Source organism: Eretmochelys imbricata, chromosome 7, assembly GCF_965152235.1.
Source record: "Eretmochelys imbricata isolate rEreImb1 chromosome 7, rEreImb1.hap1, whole genome shotgun sequence".
NCBI classification, from domain to species: domain Eukaryota; kingdom Metazoa; phylum Chordata; order Testudines; family Cheloniidae; genus Eretmochelys; species Eretmochelys imbricata.
In genome coordinates, this window is record NC_135578.1 from 92,258,877 (window position 1) to 92,279,991 (window position 21,115).

Here is a 21,115-nt window from a genome sequence, read left to right on the forward strand (position 1 = left end):
ATGAAGCATATTCCAGTTACATTATATTCACACTCATTAGCATATTTTCATAAAATCATATGGAGTGCAGCGTCACAACAAGTTCTACCAGCGTGCCATTTTCCACAAGGCTGGCCTGTGTTAACCTCTTATGCTTAACAATCTGTTCCACCTTGTATTTAGCTAAGGCACTCTGCTTATCTTTTCGAGACCTGAAGAAGAGCTCTGGGTAGCTCAAAAGCTTGTCTCTTCCACCAACCAAAGTTGATCTAATAAAAGAAATTACCTCGCCCTCCCTGTCTCAATCACATTAAGGTTTTCTACTTGACATTTACTTTGTGTGAGCGACACCTACTCTTTGCATTGCTGGAGTCCTGTGGTACACCAGTCCTCTCTAAATGTCTGATATGTGCTCTGATTATCAAAAGCTTCGAACCAGTGCTGCAGGCATTCTAAGCACTAGGTACTATGCCCTAGATCAGGGGTGGGCAAACTATGGCCCACAGGCCAGATTTGGCCTGCAAGCCATTTCATCCAGCCCTCGAGCTCCCGCTGGGAAGCGGGGTCTGGGGCTTGCCCCGCTCTGGCACTCCAGACAGGGAGAAGGGTCGGGGGCCACTCCACACAGCTCCCAGAAGCAGTGGCATGGTCCCTCTCCAGCGCTCCAGCCAGGGAGCAGGGTTGGGGGCTGCTCCACGTGGTTCCCAGAAGCAGCAGCATGTAGGGGCATCCAGGGGGCTCTGCTCTGCACACTGCCCCCGCCCCAAGCACCGCCCCCGCAGGTCCCATTGGGCAGGAACTGCGGCCAATGCGAGCTGTGGGAGCAGTGTCTGTGGACAGGGCAGCGTGCAGTCCGCCTGGCTGTGCCTCCGCATAGGAGCTGGAGAAGGGCATGCCGCTGCTTCTGGGAGCCACTTGAGGTAAGCATCTCCCCGAGCCTGTATCCCTGAGCCTCCCCCCGCGCCTCAACCCCCTGCCCCAGCCCTGATCCTCCTCCCACCCTCCAAACTCCTTGATCCCAGCCCAGAGCACCTTCCTGCACCCCAGACCTCTCATCCCCAGCCCCACCCCACAGCCCACACCCCCAGCTGGAGCCTGCACCACCTCTCGCACCCAGACCCCAATTTTGTGAGCATTCATGGCCCGCCATACAATTTCTATTCCCAGATGTGGCCCTCAGGCCAAAAAGTTTGCCCACCCCTGCCCTAGATTTTTAAGTATCTAGGCATCGCTGTGGTCAGCGTTGCAATGCCAAACTGATATAGGAGCCTACATCTCAGTTTCAAAAGGACTTCTAAGTAGCTAAATTCCCTTTGAAATTGAGCACAGCAACACTACATACCTTGAAAAAGCTGAGCCTAGGGCTCTAACACCTGGTATCTCCCAATGTACACTCCACTACTTGCCTCCCACACCACTGTCCTCAGGGCCCCCAGACATCCTACCTCTGTGACCCATTCCTCACCAGCTGCCCTTCCAGTCATCCTGGAACAACTTCTGAGTAAGAGGAAAAAGAACAGAAGCAAATTCACCCTTAAGGGATTCACCACACTGCCCTCTGCTGACATAACCCTGTTCAGCTGGCTCATCCTATTTCCTCTTTGCAGAGGATGGTATACGTCCTGCTATTGCTTCAAGATAACACTTACATAGAATGTAGAAACAATCCTACTTTGGGAGGGGATGGGTTAATGATCTGATAGTATTTTCCATTTCTGATCTGAATGTTTCAGAGAAGTCTCATAGTACAGTTATTTTATTTGGATCCATATGTACACATTAATATCCATGGTTCAAGGCCTGTATATTGCCCTCCTTTGACTGCAAATAATTCAGGTATTTGTATCCTATAATTCAAATAGGATAACTGTCAGAATGCCATATAAAGGTATAAAGAGTATGTTTTTGACCAATGAAAATGAATAGGAGTCCTTTTTATGATAAAACCTCACCCTCCTCTCGAAAACATGTGTCAGCACATTTATTTGCCAAAGGTATCACCATATTCAGGCTCGCACCTTAGATTTCACTGTGCATTCATAGCATACAAAATAAGAGTGAGCATGTGAGAGAAATGCCACCCTCTGGCAAAATGAGTTAAGTAACTGCTAGTACTTGCCAACAGATAGGCACCTTGTGTAGAGCTCAAAGGTGATGGGAAAGGATTCCCATTCCAGAGCCCTTCTGGTGACCCTTTCTCAGGAGTATGAGGGAGAAGGAAATATTCCCACACTTTTCCACCAAATCAGAGATAGAAAAGCCCCAAGTGAAAGATAAAGTCTTTGATAGTATAAATTTAAATAAAATAAAATGATTTTTTACATAGTAGTTTCCATTCCCTTGGAAAGTAAAGAAAATGACAATGTATGATCCCAAGATAATGACAACAAAAGCTGTTAGTTTACTTATATTTAGGGAAAAATATTTTAACCATAATTCAGGAACATAGCATCAGAAACAAAAATAAAGTAAGTGCTAGAAGAGGTTATAATTAGCATATTTTAATTTTCATCTGTGAAAAGATGCAGTAATTTTAAATCGTGAGTATTTGTTTTAAAGTTAGTACTGTCACCACAGAGCAATGATTATTTCCTAATTATGACTTCCTGTCCAGTGGTTCTATTTTTGATGGAAGTAAGTACAGTAACTCTTCTTAAACAGAATTCCGACTGCTCAGACAAAACACAGTTTTCCAAACATAGTTCTTTAGATGGGAAACAATTTTTCCAAACCAGATGTGGCCCAGGATCTTTTCTGCCTACCCAATAAATCCAAATGTCTCTTGGGATAACTGGGTGCTTGATTACAATGAATATTATGTGCGGGGGAAATAGAACACATCAGCTTTTGACCAATTAATGTTTAAACTGTATCTCAAAGTGATAATCAGAAAAACTGGGGCTTCAATCCTGCACCTGGAGCTACATGGATAGATGCATATGCTTTTACTGAACCAGTAGGGCTCCATAGGTGTCTCAGGGCCTAGCTACATGGTGGAGGAGCAGGGTCTTAGTTTGATTGTAAAATGCTAGTGTCATCTTGACTATTGATCCAACGCTTATTTTCTGTTTCTTGACATACAGCAGAAAACTTAAATGTTGTCAATATTTGATGTCAGTTCTTGAAAGTGTTACAGCTTCATTAACGAGCAATATTAATGGAGCAGTTGCAGTTCACAGGTTGCATTATTCACTCCTCTGTTATTTATGACCTGGCCACTCCATTAAAAAGATATTTATTTTCTATAGAATGCAAGGAATTACTGTACATCATGTATGTCAGAGTACTGCAACAGTTTAATAGGGAATGCAACAAATTACCCCTCAACTTTAAAACTTTTTAGGATACAGTCTATATTTTCCACACAGTAGACTGCTTTCCACAGTAGTAATGGCGGTATCTAGCTAAAACCATAGTACGTTATAGGACACACTTTTGTTTCTACCATCTATGGAAAAAAGAGCAAGACAATCAGAAGCAAAATCAGGTGTTTAAAGAATATGAAAAAGTTTGGCAGCTTTAGTTTCCTCATTAGCATTCAAGGGATGTAGTTATCTCCTCTGTACTTGATGCCCTGTATATATGTAATATATTTAAAAGCACTAATGTAATTTATTATTCTTGATTATGCTGTTTTTCTTACAATGCAAAAATAATCACTTATTTGACACCAAAATATTAAATCCTGATCGATATTCCTTATAAAAAGGGTTTTAAAAGACTTGGCTTATGAATCATAGAGTCATAGACGTGTAGGACTGGAAGGGGTCTTGAGAGGTCTTCTAGTCTAGTTCCCTGCAGTCAAGGCAGGACTAAGTATTATAGACCATCCCTGACAGGTGTTTGTCTAACCTGCTCTTAAAAACCTCCAATGATGGAGATTCCACAACTTCTATAGGCAGTTTATTCCAGCATTTAACTTCCCTGACAGTTAGGAAGTTTTTCCTAATGTCCAACCTAAACCTCCTCTGCAGCAATTTAAGCCCACTGCTTCTCATCCTGTCGTCAGATTAACAAGAACAATTTTTCTCTCTCCTCCTTGTTAACAACCTTTTATGTACTTGAAAACTGGTATCATGTCCCCCCTTAGTCTTTTCTTCTCCAGACTAAACAAACCCCGTTTTTTTCAATCTTTCTTCATAGGCCATGTTTTCTAGACCTTTAACCATTTTTTGTTGTTCTCCTCTGGACTTTCTCCAATTTATCCACATCTTTCCTAAAATGTGGTGCCCAGAACTGGACACAATATTTCAGTTGATGCCTTATCAACACAGGATAGAGCAGAAGAATTACTTCTTGTGTCTTGCTTGTGACACTCCTGCTAATATATGCCAGAATGCTGTTTGCTTTTATTATAACAGTAATACACTACATATTTAGCTTGTGATCCACTATGATCCCCAGCTCCCTTTCTGCAGTACTCCTTCCTAGGCAGTAATTTTTCATTTTGTATGTGTGCAATTGATCCTTCCTAAGTGGAGTACTTTGCATTTGTCCTTATTGAATTTCATGAGTGTCTAAACCAGTCACTTCTGTATGGGTAGTTAGCAGAACTGCAGTTTGGCTCTAAAATATGGTATGAGCTATACATCATTACAACAACATCATTCCACCTTTGTAGCTATGCTTTAATGGGATGTTGTGCATCAATTACTATTTGAAACTGAGTCTGGTGGAAGAACAAATATACTTAGAAATGTCCTTTTAACAAGCAATACTCCTGGGGGAATTCTGCACCACTGCACAATGCAGAATTTTGCAGAAATTAATGTTGTGTAGGCAGAATTTCCTTTCCCCCACAGAAACTGGCTGCAGTGCTGCTGGCCACCACTAGGGGCCACTGGATGCAGCAGAGCCCAGTTCGCACATAGAAGACACTGCCAAAGGAAGGGAGCTAGAGGGTTCCCAGCAGCTGCAGTTCCCAGCACGCCTTGAGGGAAGGAGACAGCCTGCAGGAAACTCCATGCAAGCCTCCATCAGGCTCTTTCTCCTTCTGGATCCCTGGGCTCTGAGGGGTAGGGGGCAAGTGTCTGGGCATGGCTGGGCTTTGGTGGGTAGAGGGTGTGAGTATCTGGGCAAGGAGGGGCATGGTTGGGCTCGGGGGGGCCTGCAGCTTGGCTGTGGGGGGAAGGGAGTGTGGGTGTCTGAGCTACGGGGGGTCCTGTGACTGGGCTCTGGGGGGAGGGAGGGGTTGTGGATGTCTGGCTCCCTGCTGGGCTCGGGGGGGGCAAAGGGGGCAGAGAAACAGGAACTGGGTTGTCATAGGGCTTTCTTTAGCTCTCTACTCCTGGGGGAATTTTTGTGTGTCTGTATTGTTACAGAGATACTTGCTGATTTTGAAATAAATTACCAAATTAATTGAAACGGGCGTGATTATGCAATGTTATTTTGACAAAATTTGCAGAATTTTAAAATATTGTGTGCAGAATTTTTAATTCTTGGCGCAGAATTCCCACAGGAGTAAAGCAAGAGATTTTATAAACCGAGTAAGTTTTGAAGTCCACAAAATTAGGATCCAGACAGAATTTCTTTTAAAGCAACCCTCCCAGCCTCAACCATTTTGAAACGGCCAAGAGAATGTCAGCAGCTTATTTTACACCCAAAGGGGTTTCATATTGTACTCTGATGCTTATAGACTTTATTTCATGTTCAGTAGGGCCACCCAACTGATGATACTGAAAAAAAAAAATCAACTTCTGACAGTTGATAAAACTTAATCACAAATGGAAATATTCAATTTGCCAAATAAAAGATTGATTGATATGAAAACGGTATTACAGTTATTCTTCTAGGAATAAATTTGTTAAAGATCATTATGATTTTTAAAAGAGTAACAATTCAATGTTTTTTTTAAATACTCCATTCAGACATCCACACCCTTTCCAGCTTTCAATTTCAAATAGCTGAACTTCCCTGTATCTTAATAATTTTGGTTTTAATTATGTTTCAGAACTGTTACTTGACTTTAATTATATTGTAGTTTGTAAAAATTAATGATTTCCTCTTCCCTCCTCCCCCACATTTCTCTAATCTGAGTCAATGCCTGTCTGCTGTGTGTAAAGAAGGAACAGCTTTAGAAAATCTGGTCTTAAAATCCTCCTTTTTATATACCTCATGGTAAAAGTTGTTTAGATTATGGGAAGCAATGTTTTTTCATTAACTTGTAATGTTTTATCAGTTGAAACTTTTGAAAGTACTTGGGAATTTATTTCACTGTTTCCTTATACTTCTTTTAAACAATTTTGTCATCTAACAAATATTTGCTTACAATGCATGTTTTCCTTCTTACAAGGTAATGTTTTCTAATCTTAGTAAAACTTGCCAGAGGGTCTAATATGACAAACAGTGGGAACAGTACAAGGCCAAAGCCACCAAAGTGTAACTTTTGATAGATGATAGTTTGCCAGAAGCTGGGAATGGGTGACAGGGGATGGATAACTTGATGATTACCAGTTCTGTTCATTCCTTCTGAAACACCTGGCATTGGCCACTGTCAGAAGACAGGATACTGAGCTAGATGGACCTCTGGCCTGATCCAGTATGGCCGTTCTTATGTTCTTAATACATGCTGTTTTTGTTTTTTTACTACTAAGTTAAAATTGATTATAGTTCAGCAAACTTTCATTTATAGTGTAGTCTTTTTTTGTTGGAAAAGAACTTTTGGTGAATTAAAAAAAACCTCATACTAAAAAAAAATTCCAATACTTTCATTGTACCATAACTTTAATTATAAGTAAGATTTCTTTTGAACAATACTTGACCTATCCTGCACTCAGACTGAAGTAATGGGACTCCATTTGGGTGTAACGGTTCCACGCATCCAGATTTGACGGCAGGATTGGGCCTTAGGAAAGCCTCCTACTGTTGCAGCATAGCTAAATATGGAAGATGAGACTGAACTGGGCCTACACAAAGCAAATGTTTCACAAGTAAAGTGGAAAGTCACAGGCTACAGGTGGTAGACATGGCACGACACAGTCACAGATTCTACAGCAAAATCACAGCATGGGAAGTACTTTGTTCTGTTTTTATCTTTAGCAAATTCCACCTAATTTGTGTCTTCGCCAACCATGCATCAGTTTTGTTTTTTTAAATATACACCAGCAGGTCCATCCCAACAACTTTGATAGCAACCCTGTATTTTAAATCAGGGAGCAAAACAGTAAATATCTGACAATGGGGAATGCTTTCATTCATGCTTAATTTTACATCCATGAGTAGTCCCATTAAAGGTAAGCGTGTATGTAATTATTTTCTGGACCTGAGCCTAATTTATTTCAGTATTTTACTGATAGTAACTGTGTTCTCTCCCTAAATGCCCAGCGCTATATAGAAAGGATAAAAGTTTTGAAAATTCATTTTAAGTTTCAGCTGTCCAAAAGTTTGATATGCCTTATAATAAGAACAAAATTCAATATTTAAAAAAAAACAAAACACCTTGAGAGGTGTGATTCAAGTCCCTTTGGAGATATTTTTATTAAAACCATGACAGAAAGAGAAGTCACTGAGTACAGATCAGTGGGGCCCTGACTATCTGGTTCCAATTACTGCTCTCCTCACCTAATGCCACTCAACACAGGCTGCTCCCAGCTTCAGAGCCATCCAGCCTCTTCACTACCCCTCCTCTCCCCAGCCATCTGCCCTCTCCAGCCCCACATCTCCCAGCTGCCCCTCTTCTCCATCCACACCCATCTGCCAACCCCATTGCAACTTCCCAGCCACCTGCCCTCTAGCTCCGCTACTGCCCCTCCTCTCCCCAGCCATCTGCCCTCTCCAGCCCCACATCTCCCAGCCGCCCCTCCTCTCCATCCACACCCGTCTGCCAGCCCCATTGCAACTTCCCAGCCATCTGCCCTCTCCAGCTCGGTTACCGCCCCTCCTCTCCCCAACCATCTGCCCCCTCCATCCCCACCTCTCCCAGCCACCTCTCCTCTCCATCCACACCCATCTGCCAGCCTCATTGCAACTTCCCAGCCATCTGCCCTCTCCAGCTCCGCTACTGCCCCTCCTCTCCCCAGCCATCTGCCCCCTCCATCCCCACGTCCCCTCCTCTCTCCAGCTGCCCTCTGCCTCACCTCCAAAACTACCCACTCTCCCCAACGGCTCCCCCGAGTCCCCAGCTGCCCGCTCCAGCAGCCGGTGCCTGGGGCTCTTGGGAGCGGCAGCCCCAGGGCCCGCGGGGGGACGCCGCGCCCTGCCCCGAGAGGCCGCCTGGGCTGTGGCGCAGGAGGGCTCGGCGTGGGAGCAGCGCCTGCGCGCCTGTCCCGCCTGCTCTCGCTCTGGCCCAGCGCTGGGACCGGCCGCGGCAGCCCGGCGGGAAGGAGGGCGGGCTTGAAGGGGCGGGAGGCGCACGCTGTTTCCCTTTCTCTTTCGCTGGGCAGCGCGGCTGGGGCTGCTGCCGGCCAGAGGCCGACGGGCGCCGCAGGTACTGCTCGGGGGGGCTGGGGCGGACACGGGGCAGGAGGCGCCGCAGGTGCATGGGGGGAGGGACAGGAGTTTTCCAAGAGGGAGGGAGCGCCACACTACAGCCCTGAGTCTGGGCCGTGGTGTCCCGGCCTGCCCAGCGCTCGGGGAGACTCCCCCCCTTCCCCTCAGGCCGGGGGACGGGACCCGCGCGGGGAGAGCCGCCCTTCGCCGGGACCCACTGTGAGGCCTGTTTACGGGCTGTGCCTCTACGGAAGGAGGAGTTCGCCCTGTGTGTGGTTCAGTGGGACGTTCCCAGGCTCCTCCAGGGCTTACTGAAAATCTCCCAGGGTCCCGGCAGCTGAAGCGCAGCCCCTGCACCTGTCCCCCACCCACCTTCTCCCCCAGCCCTGAGTGTCACCTTGCCCTGGTCACTTTGCTAGCCTCACGGTAAGCTCATGGGGGGCGGAGGCACTGGCTTAATTCTTGTCAGCAAAAAGCACCTAGCACAGAGTCAGTGCTGCGGATTGCCCCATGCGAAGGACTGTGACACTTGTCTGTTGGGACATCATCATTATGCTTCTCCTTTCACATGCCTTGCAGGTATGAAAACGCCTAGTCCAGAAAAGGAGCAGGAGTTATGAATGATGTCCCTGTGAGAGGTCTGGAATGTCCATCAAATGCCTGGAGAGGTGCAGTTGCACAGAGCAGCTCCTGTGAACCACATCACCTCCAGCTGTCAAACTCACGCCTCTGGCCTAAAGCGTTCAGCCAGCATCGCCTGCCCCACGAATGGCTACCCAGAGGAAGCACTTGGTGAAAGATTTCAATCCTCATATCACCTGTTACATCTGTAAAGGATATCTTATCAAGCCAACCACAGTAACTGAATGTCTCCATACCTGTAAGTAGTACTTTGCAAGGTATCCATCCTTCACAAGTAATGCATCCTCCAGATATCACCACTCATTTTTTAAAAATTGTATAGCCTGAAAGATTATAAAGTGTTTCAGGATGTTCAGCTTGGATATACACTGTTATCACTGAAAAATCTCACTGTGGAGTACTTTGGGCCTTAGAGTTAATTGGGGAAGAGAGAAGTCAAATATTTCAGTGGGATTTATTATGGTTCTGGTAGTATACTCTATTTAAAATTACAGTATACTGTATCCAATGTACATTTCTAGTAACATAAGAACATGAACTATGGGGAGGGAAGGCTCTGAACTAAGCCAAGCTCTGCCAGTTGGTGAGAAATTTTCTGTCTGCACTGAAAATGAATGGCCAAGGCATCTGCACAAGACCCCCCACCTTTGAGTTTCTGCACATGGAACTGACTACAGCTTTACAATGTATAGCCACCAATGTGGGAACCATTCCCTTTGTGGCAAGTTGAGTTGCTACTGGTGACTATCCAAGAACAGAGACTACTTCTCCCTGAGAATTCTTTGGTTTGCAGAAGAGCACTCTGGGAGATATAGCATAGGAGGAATCTGTTGCAGTGAAGCATGTCCTGCTGATCTGTATGCCAAAAATACCTACATTCTTGTGAGGATGGAAGGCTTCCAAAACTTCTGGGGCTGTGGATTGTTTTCACTTCCCAGTTCTTTAACCCCAATCAGCCGTCAGAGTTCTTCAAGCCTAAATCATACAATTCTAGTAATTTAGGCTTGATGGATCACACAGGGTGCTTCCTGAATAATACATGCTATTTGTGCGGCACAGAAGGGCTACTGATGGTGTTAGTGCTGTGGCTTCTCAGGGACTTGACTTATCATTTAGCTAGTAAAGCCACACCCAGATGATGAAGATGTTGATGAATGGCATCTCCTCAGCCTGGATTCTCTCTTCGTTTCTCTCCCTTTAGACCAGATGTATATTATTAGCTTTTCTTGGTAGAGAAGTTGTAGATGCAGCTGCTCTGCCACTCGTAATATTTAGGTATCTGGACAATGGTCTAAGTGCAGTGTCTGTAATAAGTAACAGCTAGGAATTTTAAACCATCCTGTGCCTTCTGAATGATAGAGACAGGGAGAACTCTCTGGGGTATCTTACACACAGAGTATAGTCCTTGCAGATCAGACTCAAAGAGCAGCATCCTCATCAAGTGAGCGTGTAATGTCTACTCAGTGAAGTTCAGGAAGGAGGGAGTACTAGCTTTACCATGATTTAAAGATGCCATTCCACACAGAAAAATTACCTGGGCCAGAATTTTCATAACTGTTTGTTGTTGCGTATTAAATATTAATAATAATAAATATATATATATATATATATCAATCTGAGTGTCTTTGACATAAATTACAAAAACAAATCTCCCTGCTGTAACTACCAGCTCATCCTACAGCATCTCCTAACAGGACTGTACTCACTTCAGAAGGCCTACAGAATTTCCCAACCCTCAACAAACAAACCTCAGTCCCTTTGGTGCCCTTCCCTCCTCTGAAGCCTAAGTAATTGTGTATGACTTGCAGTGTGTCCTGAAGGTCAGTAAACCCATCCAGTTTTGGAACAAGGTGAGTCCCTCAAAGAGGATACCCTACCACCAAGACCCCTCCATTTGTAAATAGAGGGAACTCCAATTTGAGTCTCTGCTCCTTGTAATTGTGACAGTAAGGTGGTCTCTTGAGCGTGTACTTAAATAGGCAGATAGGCACTTAATGGAGCGTGTAAGTGGAAGATAAGTGCCTAAGCAATTTTCAGAAGGGTGATAAAGTGCGTGCAAGTCTGCAGTAGATTTGGGGAATAGTTGATCCTTTAATGGAATTCTACATTGTAAGTGAGTGGCTGATTAACGGTCAACTTTATTTGTGCCCTTGAACAAGTGAAGTGTTTTTAAATTATAATTTTAAGCTTGCTAACAAGGACATTGTTCTAAAAATTAGGTTATTTTTAAAGTTACTATATAAAGAGGTAAAAGTTTAGTTTAATAAAGTAGCTGATCTACAGAGAAGCTTTTCTGTGTATCGCCTATCTTGTTACTTAGCTGTGGGTAAGGGAGAGATGAGTCAGAGCTGGAGAACCACATGCTATTCAGATCCTCTGGTCCTTCCATATGCCCCTTCTTGCTCCAAAGGCGTGGAGGCTGGAGTAGCCTCTGAGAACTGACTCCAGTTTGTCTTTGAGTTTTAGGCCTGCACTCTCTTGATTTGGGCTGGATTCTGAGGGAGGTTTTGCCCTATAATGAGCACTTCTATTGAAAATTTCATCTTATATAAATAGAACAGTTATTCAGTGTAAAATGCAAAATATAATGTAACATATAAGCAAATCTCTTGTTCCAATATGAGACTTCTGCTTAGTTGCAATCAGTGCTTAGATACCTTTGTGATTATCATTGAAAATCTTAGAGAGGCTCTTTCCCTTGAGCTATTTTTGACATAAAGAAACTAGAATGGTATGTAAATACAATTGTTTGCAGTCTTGTTGTAGCTGTGTTGATCCCAGGATATTCGAAACACAAGGGGGGTGAGGTAATATCTTTTATTGGACCAATTTCTGTTGTGGAAAGAGAGAAACTTTCAAGCTTACGCAGAGCTGAAGAAGAGCTCTATGTAAGTTCAGAAGCTTGTCGCTTTTTCAAACAGAAGTTGATCCAATAAAAGATATTACCTCACCCACCTTGTCTTTGTAAATAAAGTATCAATCACGTTGTGTTCCTTCAGTGTTAATGTGGGTGCAGCAGCACTGACACGTATACATAACTGTTTGGCTCAGTACCAGGGTTTGAAAGTGGATCATCCGTATTAACAATTACCCTATATAAAGGGAAACTATCGCACTGTATGGCATGATTTGTATGTTAGTGAATTAAAGGTATGTCACATTGGTGCTTTTAAGCTGTGGTAAGTCACCTAGAGTGAGTCGTGAAACTTGTATAATGGTTTGCCCTAAGTGTCATGGTGCAGCCAAAAATCAAGTATATCTGACGCTTCTCTCGCTTCACTGACATGCATGGCACATATCTCAAAATTCTGAAACCCATCTCACATTTTGTTTATTTTTTTCTCCGTTGTATTGGCTGTCGCTTTGTGTTGTACTATAAAACAAGACAGTTAAAATTGTACCATATTTGTGTATCTCATACTGTAAGTGTAAAGGTTTTTAAAAGGTGTTAAATAAATATAGTTGTCACTTAAATTCCTGCTCCGAGATTTTTTCCCCCTACTCTAGAAATTTCAAGTGATAGACCCAGGACAATATGCGGAGTTTTCCATATTAGGAATAATAGAATAAGAACATGCCTGTGACAGATGAAAATATTGGTTGATGGGCCTACTCCTATAGAGGTATCAAAGTCTGTACAAAGTTTTTGAGTGCTAGAATTCGCATTTTGAGTTCTAATTTACTGACAGATATGTAAAAGTCATATATAGCTACTGGTAAACAACTCCCTAATGACAGCACAGTTGTACATAATAAAGAGCACAAGTTATTCAATATTCATTTACAAATCAGTTTTTCCTTTTTCTGATGATGACCAAGTGTTTTGGGCTGGTAACATTCAATTTTGGTCAAACTATGCCCTTTTTTTCTTTAACCTGGGGTAATGGAGGGGGAGTTCTTATCTTGACATCTGTCCTTTTTGGAGGATGAGAAGATTTTTGCTTATTCTGAGTTGCATGCAGAGGTAATTATCAGTCACTTTTATAAAACTAAATTACGAAGAGCTTAATTGCAGATCTGTAAGAAGTCATTGCGACTACTTATCTGCTTAAAGTAAAACATGTCTTTAAGTGCTTTGCTGGATCAGGGCCTTAATGTTGTTAGGTAGATTTTATAGCTCTTTTATATTTGAAGTTTAGAGTATTGACAACTTATTGCATACTGTTTTCTAAGGTAATAGTTTGTAAATATATTCATATGACACTAAAAACGATAGTACTGAAGTATTCATGTTTAAGAGGTTTAGGTATAAAAAAAGTTCATATAAGAGCAGACAAGACTAGAATATCAAGTTTGTTCTTCTGTTCTTAAGCCCTTTGAAGAATTTTTGCTCTGTAAGATCGTTTTGTTTTGTGCATGTATTTTCATACAAATGAAAATCAAGTTCAGTATTTAGAGAGTCAGAAATATTGAAGTATTTTATTGTTGATTGCTGTAATGAGATCTGTGTAGCGAGTCTCTGTGGTTACTGTTTGTTGCTATTCCATATTAATACTTAATACCATGCAACCCCAGATAATGAAAGTTCATTTGTGTCCTGAGGGTTGTACTGTGCCTCCTTGATGGCATCTGCTTTCTCCTCTGCACCCTGTGTGTCACAAGCCTGAAGTGCATCAGGTGTGCCCCTGTTACTGGACTTGCCAGCAAGAGATCCTCCTCACTTCGTTAGGATGATGGGGGACCTGCAGTGCAGCCTGGCTTCTAGATCCATCCATCCTTGGGAAGCCAGTCATCACTCTTTATAATTAGGAGGGCCAGCCAGTGGGCCTTAAAGTCTGTGCCCCAGACTCAGGGAGACGTGAATGCAGACTTTAGAACTTCTTGTGCTGGCTTTCAAGATTATTAAAATGCTTGTTTTGTGAAGATTTCAGGAGTCCCTCAAAGATCCCCATATTATTAGGGTTCACTGTTTTTGTTTCAGAAGTGGTTTTAGTTCTTTGGAGAATTGTTGGAAGAAATTACAAAATAGTTTTTCAGTCCATTTATTAAAGTATTTGCAGTTCACCTTTCAATTCAGGTGAAAAATAATAAATAGAAGAGAGTTAATCTGCATCCAGAACATTTAAACAAATTAATAATATCAGACCTATTACTTCTTGCCAAATTATGTTCCATGTTTTGTCTTAATGATGCTAAAATCTGCACTTAATCATATTTGGAAGCAACCACAGTGCCATACTTTCTGATTAAAAACTATAGCAGTGTTTGGGTTAATATAAATTTGTAGGCTCTTATTTTGATGTTATTTATTCCTAATGCAATATCCATGCTCCTCTGATTATTCTGATTTTAAGATTCAAGTACTGAATGTTCACCAGTGCTTCTACCATCACTGTTGTTAAAGGTTATATATCTGGTGAGGAAAATAGCTCATTTCAACCAGCAGAACAATTTTTTATAATTTTCTTTTTACCCTTTTAGAAAATAGTAGATGTCAAGTTTTTCAGTCACCAACATTGCAAGGAATTCTGTATCGTAACTGATTGCAAACTTACCTTCATTTCAGATCCTCCAAAGTCATGGCTAGCTCCTGCTCTGCTGAGACTCCCCAGCATGCAGTTTCTCTGAATTGCTGTGCAATGTTGTGAGGAATATAAAACAATAAAAAAAAATTGCATACTTATGAACAATACTCTCCTAACCTGTATTCGCTCAATGTTATAATATCTCAGCAGGCCACAGCTAGTCTTAATTTTTGGGAACAAGAAACAGATAAGTTAATGGTGCATTGTAATCACTTGTGTTAAAGAATACCCCTCTTATCCCTGCTACCAGAAGCATTCAGCATTAGTCTGTTTTTTTTAATTGCAAGCCAAATGTGAGCAATAATATTTTCTTGATCTAAAAGTTGCACTGTAATAATGTATAATTTTATCTAATGCACAATTTTTTCTTTTACAGTTTGTAAGACATGTATTGTTCAGCACTTCGAAGACAGCAATGATTGCCCCAGGTGTGGCAATCAGGTGCATGAGACCAATCCATTAGAAATGTTAAGGTAAGACAACATTAAACAACATTTGATTAAATATAACGGTCTTTTTAATAACTTCATTGTTCTAAGGAAATACCATAATTTTCTTCTTTTTTATTTTTAATTTATTCAAATGCTGCCTCCTATGTGTATGCTCTAGGCACCCTTTATATTACTTGAATATAAAACTAAATGAATACCCAGCATAATCCACCAGCAGCAAACTGGTCAACTAAAAAGTTTCAATTTCCCCTCCTTTAAATTACTCCCGGTCTTCAAATACATAGAAAGAAAGGTGACCATTGTAGTTTGATTAACCTCCATTTAGAATAAATTCACTTAAAAGGAGAAAGCACTTTAAAAATACCTCTGACATCTACATTAAATGTTATACGCTTATTTTGCAACTGGGAAAGGAGCAGTGGCACAAACTCTATATATTCCCTAGAAAGCTCTTCCAAAACTGCCAGTTCCCCTTCTAGGCCTCTTCTTTTAATATGATTTTTTTAAATTTGCTGTTACTATATTTTAATGGTCTGTCGTTTTGCCCATTGCTCTGTAGCCTAATGTTTATATTTAAATTTACTGTTGTTTCTAGTATGGCCTTTCACTATATTGTTCATTCATAATTCAAACATTCCAGAATGCACTTGTACAGTTGCTGGGTACCATTTCAAACCCGATCTCTAATAAGTCCCTTTTCCAGAATTGCCTCACCAAGAATTGCATACAGTAAGCTTACATATGTAGATGATTGCTTGATCTAGGCCTGTAAATTGATTGGCATTAAAATTTATATACCCGTACGCCTGTCTGGATGCAAGCATCCTTAAAGTCTAGCATTAAATATCCATAATATACTTTGATTTATTCAAGACATTAGGCAGAAGCTAGACAGAAATCCCCTCTTTAGCAGACAAGAGAACAGTAGACATGGTGTTTTCCATCCCTAAAGGAACCCAGTTTGATGCTATATGAAATAGAAACAACAGAATTAGCGAATTACTATGTCGGATTCCCAGTGGCATGTTTCTTGATTTCTCTCTATCATATTTATAAGTTGCCTATCGCCTTGATATCAACATAAGATTTCCTCAGAAGAATTCAAAGTTTCAAGAAAAACAGTTGTTTAACAGAGTTTTGAATTGTCATGATGTGAAAATATATTTCATGCAGTTAAAGGCATAAACCTCCAATACCTAAATTCTCTGTCCTATCTGCCTTGTTGAGCAGCTTTTCCTTGATCCAGTTTAGACTAACAAGGCTACCTCTAGAAAATGTTCTCCCTTAAGTACATAACTAATTTCCCACAGTGCAAAGTACTTACTCTAGAGAGAAACAAATGTATATGAAATATGGAATCCCATAGGCTGAAAGGCCAAAACAGTTCACCGCTATAATCCTCATGGAGAGAATGGGATATCTATTACTTTTTTAAAACACATTTTATTTTTGCACCAGCCCTAGCGCTGTCCCCCATTTCCTGCGTCTTTCCTTCCTTTTCTGTCTCTGATAGTGTCACCAATATACTGGCAACTGCAGAAGTTAACAGGAGCTACATACACTCCAGAACAGTTTTTCCAATGTCCCTCTGTGTCAGCCCAGGTACATAATGGAGTATAAGTTCTCCTACCAGCCGATGGAGTTGGAGAAAAGCAAAATTCTGGTGACAACACTCCTGCTATAGAGGGCTCTGGCTGTGTCTGTTTGTCTGCAGCCCATGATGATAGTTCTTTCCTTCTTAGCCTAGCCATCTTTTTCTGTATGTGTATACTTTTCTTTTCTCTCTCTTACCTCTCTGTCAGGATTAGATTATTTAGTGAAGGGCACTTTGAAATGACACTAGAAGAAATTGTTCCATTCTTCTCAGCACTGATAAGGCCTCAACTGGAGTACTGTGTCCAGTTCAGGGCACCACACTTTGAGAAAGATGTGGACAAATTGGAGAAAGTCTAGAGAAGAGCAACAAAAATGATCAAAAGTCTAGAAACCATGGAAAGATTGAAAACAATGGATTTGTTTCTTCTAGAGAAGAGAAGATTGAGGTGAGGGGGGGTTTCATAGTAACTATGGTCAAGTACATAAAAAGTTGTTGTACAGAGGGTGATATCCTTATCCCCTGAGGGTTGGACAATAAGAAATTAACTTAAATTGTAACAAGGGAGATTTAGTTTAGACATTAGGAAAAATGTCCTAATGGTAAGGGTAGTTAAGCACTGGAACAAATTGCCTGGAGAGTTTGTGGACTCTCCGTCATTAGAGGTTTTTAAGAACAGATTAGACAAACTCCTGTCAGGGATGGTCTAGATAATACTTAGACCTGTCTCAGTGCAGGGAACTGCGCTTGATGACATATCCAGGTCCAGTCTATGAGTTCTGAAGGGAACTTTTAAGGTGAAAATTAGTACCCATTTGCTTAGTCATTAAAATATGTTCATCATGGAAGGAGCCTTGGCCTTGCCAGAAAGGGAGTAAGAACTGCCTACACAATGTTTATTGCCTGGTGGTTCTCCTGAGGATGGCTGTTCCAACACTTTTTGTCCATGTTCCGCAGAGATAGTTACAGCTCCAGCCTTGGATGACTCTGTAGATTTGGGTGACCAACTCTTCTCCCTGATGATTACTTAGTAGGCCAAATGATAATTGGGAGAAATGCAGTTTCTCCCATATATTGTCCTTATATGAAATATATCAGCCTTCATGGCCATGGCCTCTGTCCTAGTCTCATGACAGCTCACAGTTTCAGCCTTTGACCCAAAGGAGAAAGAAACCTCAGTTTCAGAGTTTTTCTCAGCAGCGGATTAGCATCCCTTTGTGGATACCATTATTATGGAAAAAGCTATGAAAACTAATAATCCTGAAGGGAAAAAATTCCTATGGGGGTGAGTTGGACATTTTCAATGTCAAAATGTTTTAAAAAGAAAATATATTTATGCCAATTGAACAGGTGAGCTGCATTATTAATCTACAAGAGAACTCCTTGAAGTCGAAGAAGAGAGCTTCAGTTATTGCTAGCCAATGGAATATGTTTATCCACAACATTTTTGACAGAGGATGAACTATAATGGAAAACCCCCCACTATTCCAAATGCTCTTAAACAACTTTTAAGTGGCTCTAAGAATGTATCTAATTTCAGTTCTTGTAGCATCTAAAGGTATGTGTACATTGCATCTGCGAGCAAGCCTCTCAGCATGGGTAAATAGACTTAGATTTGCGGGGCTCGAGCTTGCATGCTAACAATAGCATTGTGGACATTGTGGCTCGGGCAGTAGCTTGAAGACCACCCAACCCCTTGGGTCTAAGCTTAGGTGGCTAGCCCAAGTCTCTGCCAGCACTGCAATGTCCACATTGCTATTTTTATTGTGTTAGCTCAAGCCCAGGTAGCACAAGTCTGTCTGCCTGGGCTGGGAAGTTCACTCCCAGCTGCAGTATAGACGCACTCTAAAGTAGAATCCAACATCTAGAAGTGCATAGAAATACCACTTTCCTAGTTGACTGGAAGGGAGGGTCCAAAGGTTTCAGTGGGCTGGAAATCAGAGAGAGAGCACCTGAGAGAGTTCATGATTTTTGCAGTTTCTGTGCAGCTTGTGATCTGTTTGGCCTACAAAATCCTGCCATTAGTAATGTGGTATAGATCTGGTAAAGTGATATAGCAGAAAGAAAACACCAGTACAGTAGAGTCTGCAAGGGTTTTTCCTCCAAGGGTGATAGATATAGATATAAATATATTATAGATATTGACATTAGGGCTGTCAAGTGATTAATTAATCACGATTAATCAAGCTTTTAAACAATAATAGAATACCATTTATTTAAATATTTTTTGATGTTTTTTATACATTTTCAAATATATCTATTTCAGTTACAACACAGAATACAAAGTGAACAGTGCTCACTTTATATTTATTTTTTATTACAAATATTTGCACTGTAAAAAACAAGAGAAACAGTATTTTTCAGTTCACCTAATACAAGTACTGTAGTGCAATCTCTTTATTATGAAAGTTGAACTTACAAATGTAGAATTATGTACAAAAAAATAACTGCATTCAAAAATAAAACAATGTAAAACTTTAGAGCCTACAAGTCCACTCGGTCCTACTTCAGCCAATCTCTCAGACAAACAAGTTTGGTTACATTTTCAGGAGATAATGCTGCCAGCTTCTTGTTTACAGTGTCACCTGAAAGTGAGAACAGGTGTTCGCATGACACTGTTGTAACCAGCATCACAAGATATTTACGTGCCAGATGCGCTAAAGATTTATATGTCCCTTTGTGCTTCAACCACCATTCCAGAGGGCATGCATCCATGTTGATGACGGGTTCTGCTCGATAATGATCCAAAGCAGAGCAGACTGATGCATGTTCATTTTCATCGTCTGAGTCAGATGCCACCAGCAGAAGGATGGATTTTCTTTTTTGGTGGTTCAGGTTCTGTAGTTTCCACAACGGAGTGTTGCTCTTTTGAGACTTCTGAAAGCATGCTCCACACCTCGTCCCTCTCAGATTTTGGAAGGCACTTTGGATTCTTAAACCTTGGGTTGAGTGGTGTAGCTATTTTTTAGAAATCTCACACTGGTACCTTCTTTGCGTTTTGTCAGATCTGCAGTGACAGTGTTTGTAAATCAAACGTGCTGGGTCATCATCCAAGACTGCTATAACATGAAATACATGGCGAATGCAGGTAAAACAGAATGAGAGACATACAGTTCTCTCCCAAGGAGTTCAGTCACAAATTTAATTAACGCATGTCACCAGCATGGAAGCATGTTTTCCGGAATGGTGGCTGAAGCATGAAGGGGCATATGAATGTTTAGCGTATCTGGCACACAAATACCTTACAACAGCTACAAAAGTGCCATGGGAACTCCTGTTCTCACTTTCAGGTGATGTTGTAAATAAGAAGCAGGCAGCAGTATCTCCTGTAAATGTAAACAAACTTGTTTGTCTTAGCGATTCGCTGAACAAGAAGTAGGACTGACTGTACTTGTAGGTTCTAAAGTTTTATATTGTTTTGTTTTTGAGTGCAGTTGTGTAACAAAATGAACATTTGTAAATTACACTTTCACAATAGAGATTGCACTACAGTACTTCCATGAGGTGAATTGAAAAATACTATTTCTTTTGTTTATCATTTTACAGTGCAAATATTTGTAATAAAAGCTATATAAAGTGAGTTCTGTACACTTTGTATTTTGTGTTATAATAGAAATCAATATATTTGAAAATGTAGCAACACATCCAAAAATATTTAATAAATTTAAATTGGTATACTATTGTTTAACAGTGCGATTAATCGTGATCAATTTTTTTAATTGCAGTTAATTTTTTTGTGTTAATGACGTGAGTTAACTGCGTTTAATCAACAGCCCTTCTATATATTCAGAAATTAAATCAATCGAGCCTCTGAAAATTTTTCATCCAAAAATGTTTCAATACAAAATGGCTTTTTGAAGAAAATGGAATTTTTTGTTTCATTAAAAAGTTACAGTGAAATGAATCAAAGTGAAAATTGTTTTGTTTTGAATCAAAAAAATTTTCAATGTTTCCCCCCCTTTTCCAGTGGGAGAGATGAGGATGGGAACAACAATAATCCCTTTAATAACTGAAACAAAATGATGATTCAAATAAAGACAGTTTTAATTTCACTGAAGCATTTCAGTGAAGATTTTTGAACAAAGTGAAAATATTTTAATTTGGTTGAAAATTCACAGAAAATACTTGTTTTTTTTTTTTAACTATCCCCCAAAACTGAGTTGACACAGGCAAAAAAAAGTTAACAGATGACAACCTAGAGTTCAACTCAGTTCTTGGGTATGGAGCCCTGTCTTTCCATAGGCATTCTTCCCTCTGTGTCCCTCAAGCAGTTATTTTATGGTTCTTCCCAGAGTACATGTGCCAAGAGGAGGGTGAAGTTGAACTGAGGTTAATCCCTTGTTCACTAAGGACCAGATACTGCCCCAGCAACCTGTCACTGCTGTCTACAATACTGATTTCCAAGGCAGACTGATGAGCACTTTTTCTCGTAGGTAGAGAATTTTGAGATTTTTCTCTGCAATGGCATAATAACATAAGAACGACTATACTGGATC

The 21,115-nt window shown here is 41.1% G+C and overlaps 1 protein-coding gene across 3 annotated transcripts in view; it reads left to right on the forward strand.

Annotated features, from left to right (window-relative positions):
• The first annotated feature begins 8,269 nt into the window (after positions 1-8,269).
• Positions 8,270-21,115, forward strand: part of PCGF5 (polycomb group ring finger 5) — a 64,951-nt gene continuing 52,105 nt past the window's right edge. For all 3 annotated transcript variants that reach the window (XM_077822466.1, XM_077822467.1, XM_077822468.1), the window contains exons 1-3: positions 8,270-8,404; positions 8,986-9,286; positions 14,950-15,046. In XM_077822466.1, coding sequence (XP_077678592.1) covers positions 9,175-9,286; positions 14,950-15,046 — 209 coding nt within the window. In that variant the 5' untranslated portion in view covers positions 8,270-8,404; positions 8,986-9,174. The remainder of the gene's footprint in view (positions 8,405-8,985; positions 9,287-14,949; positions 15,047-21,115) is intronic.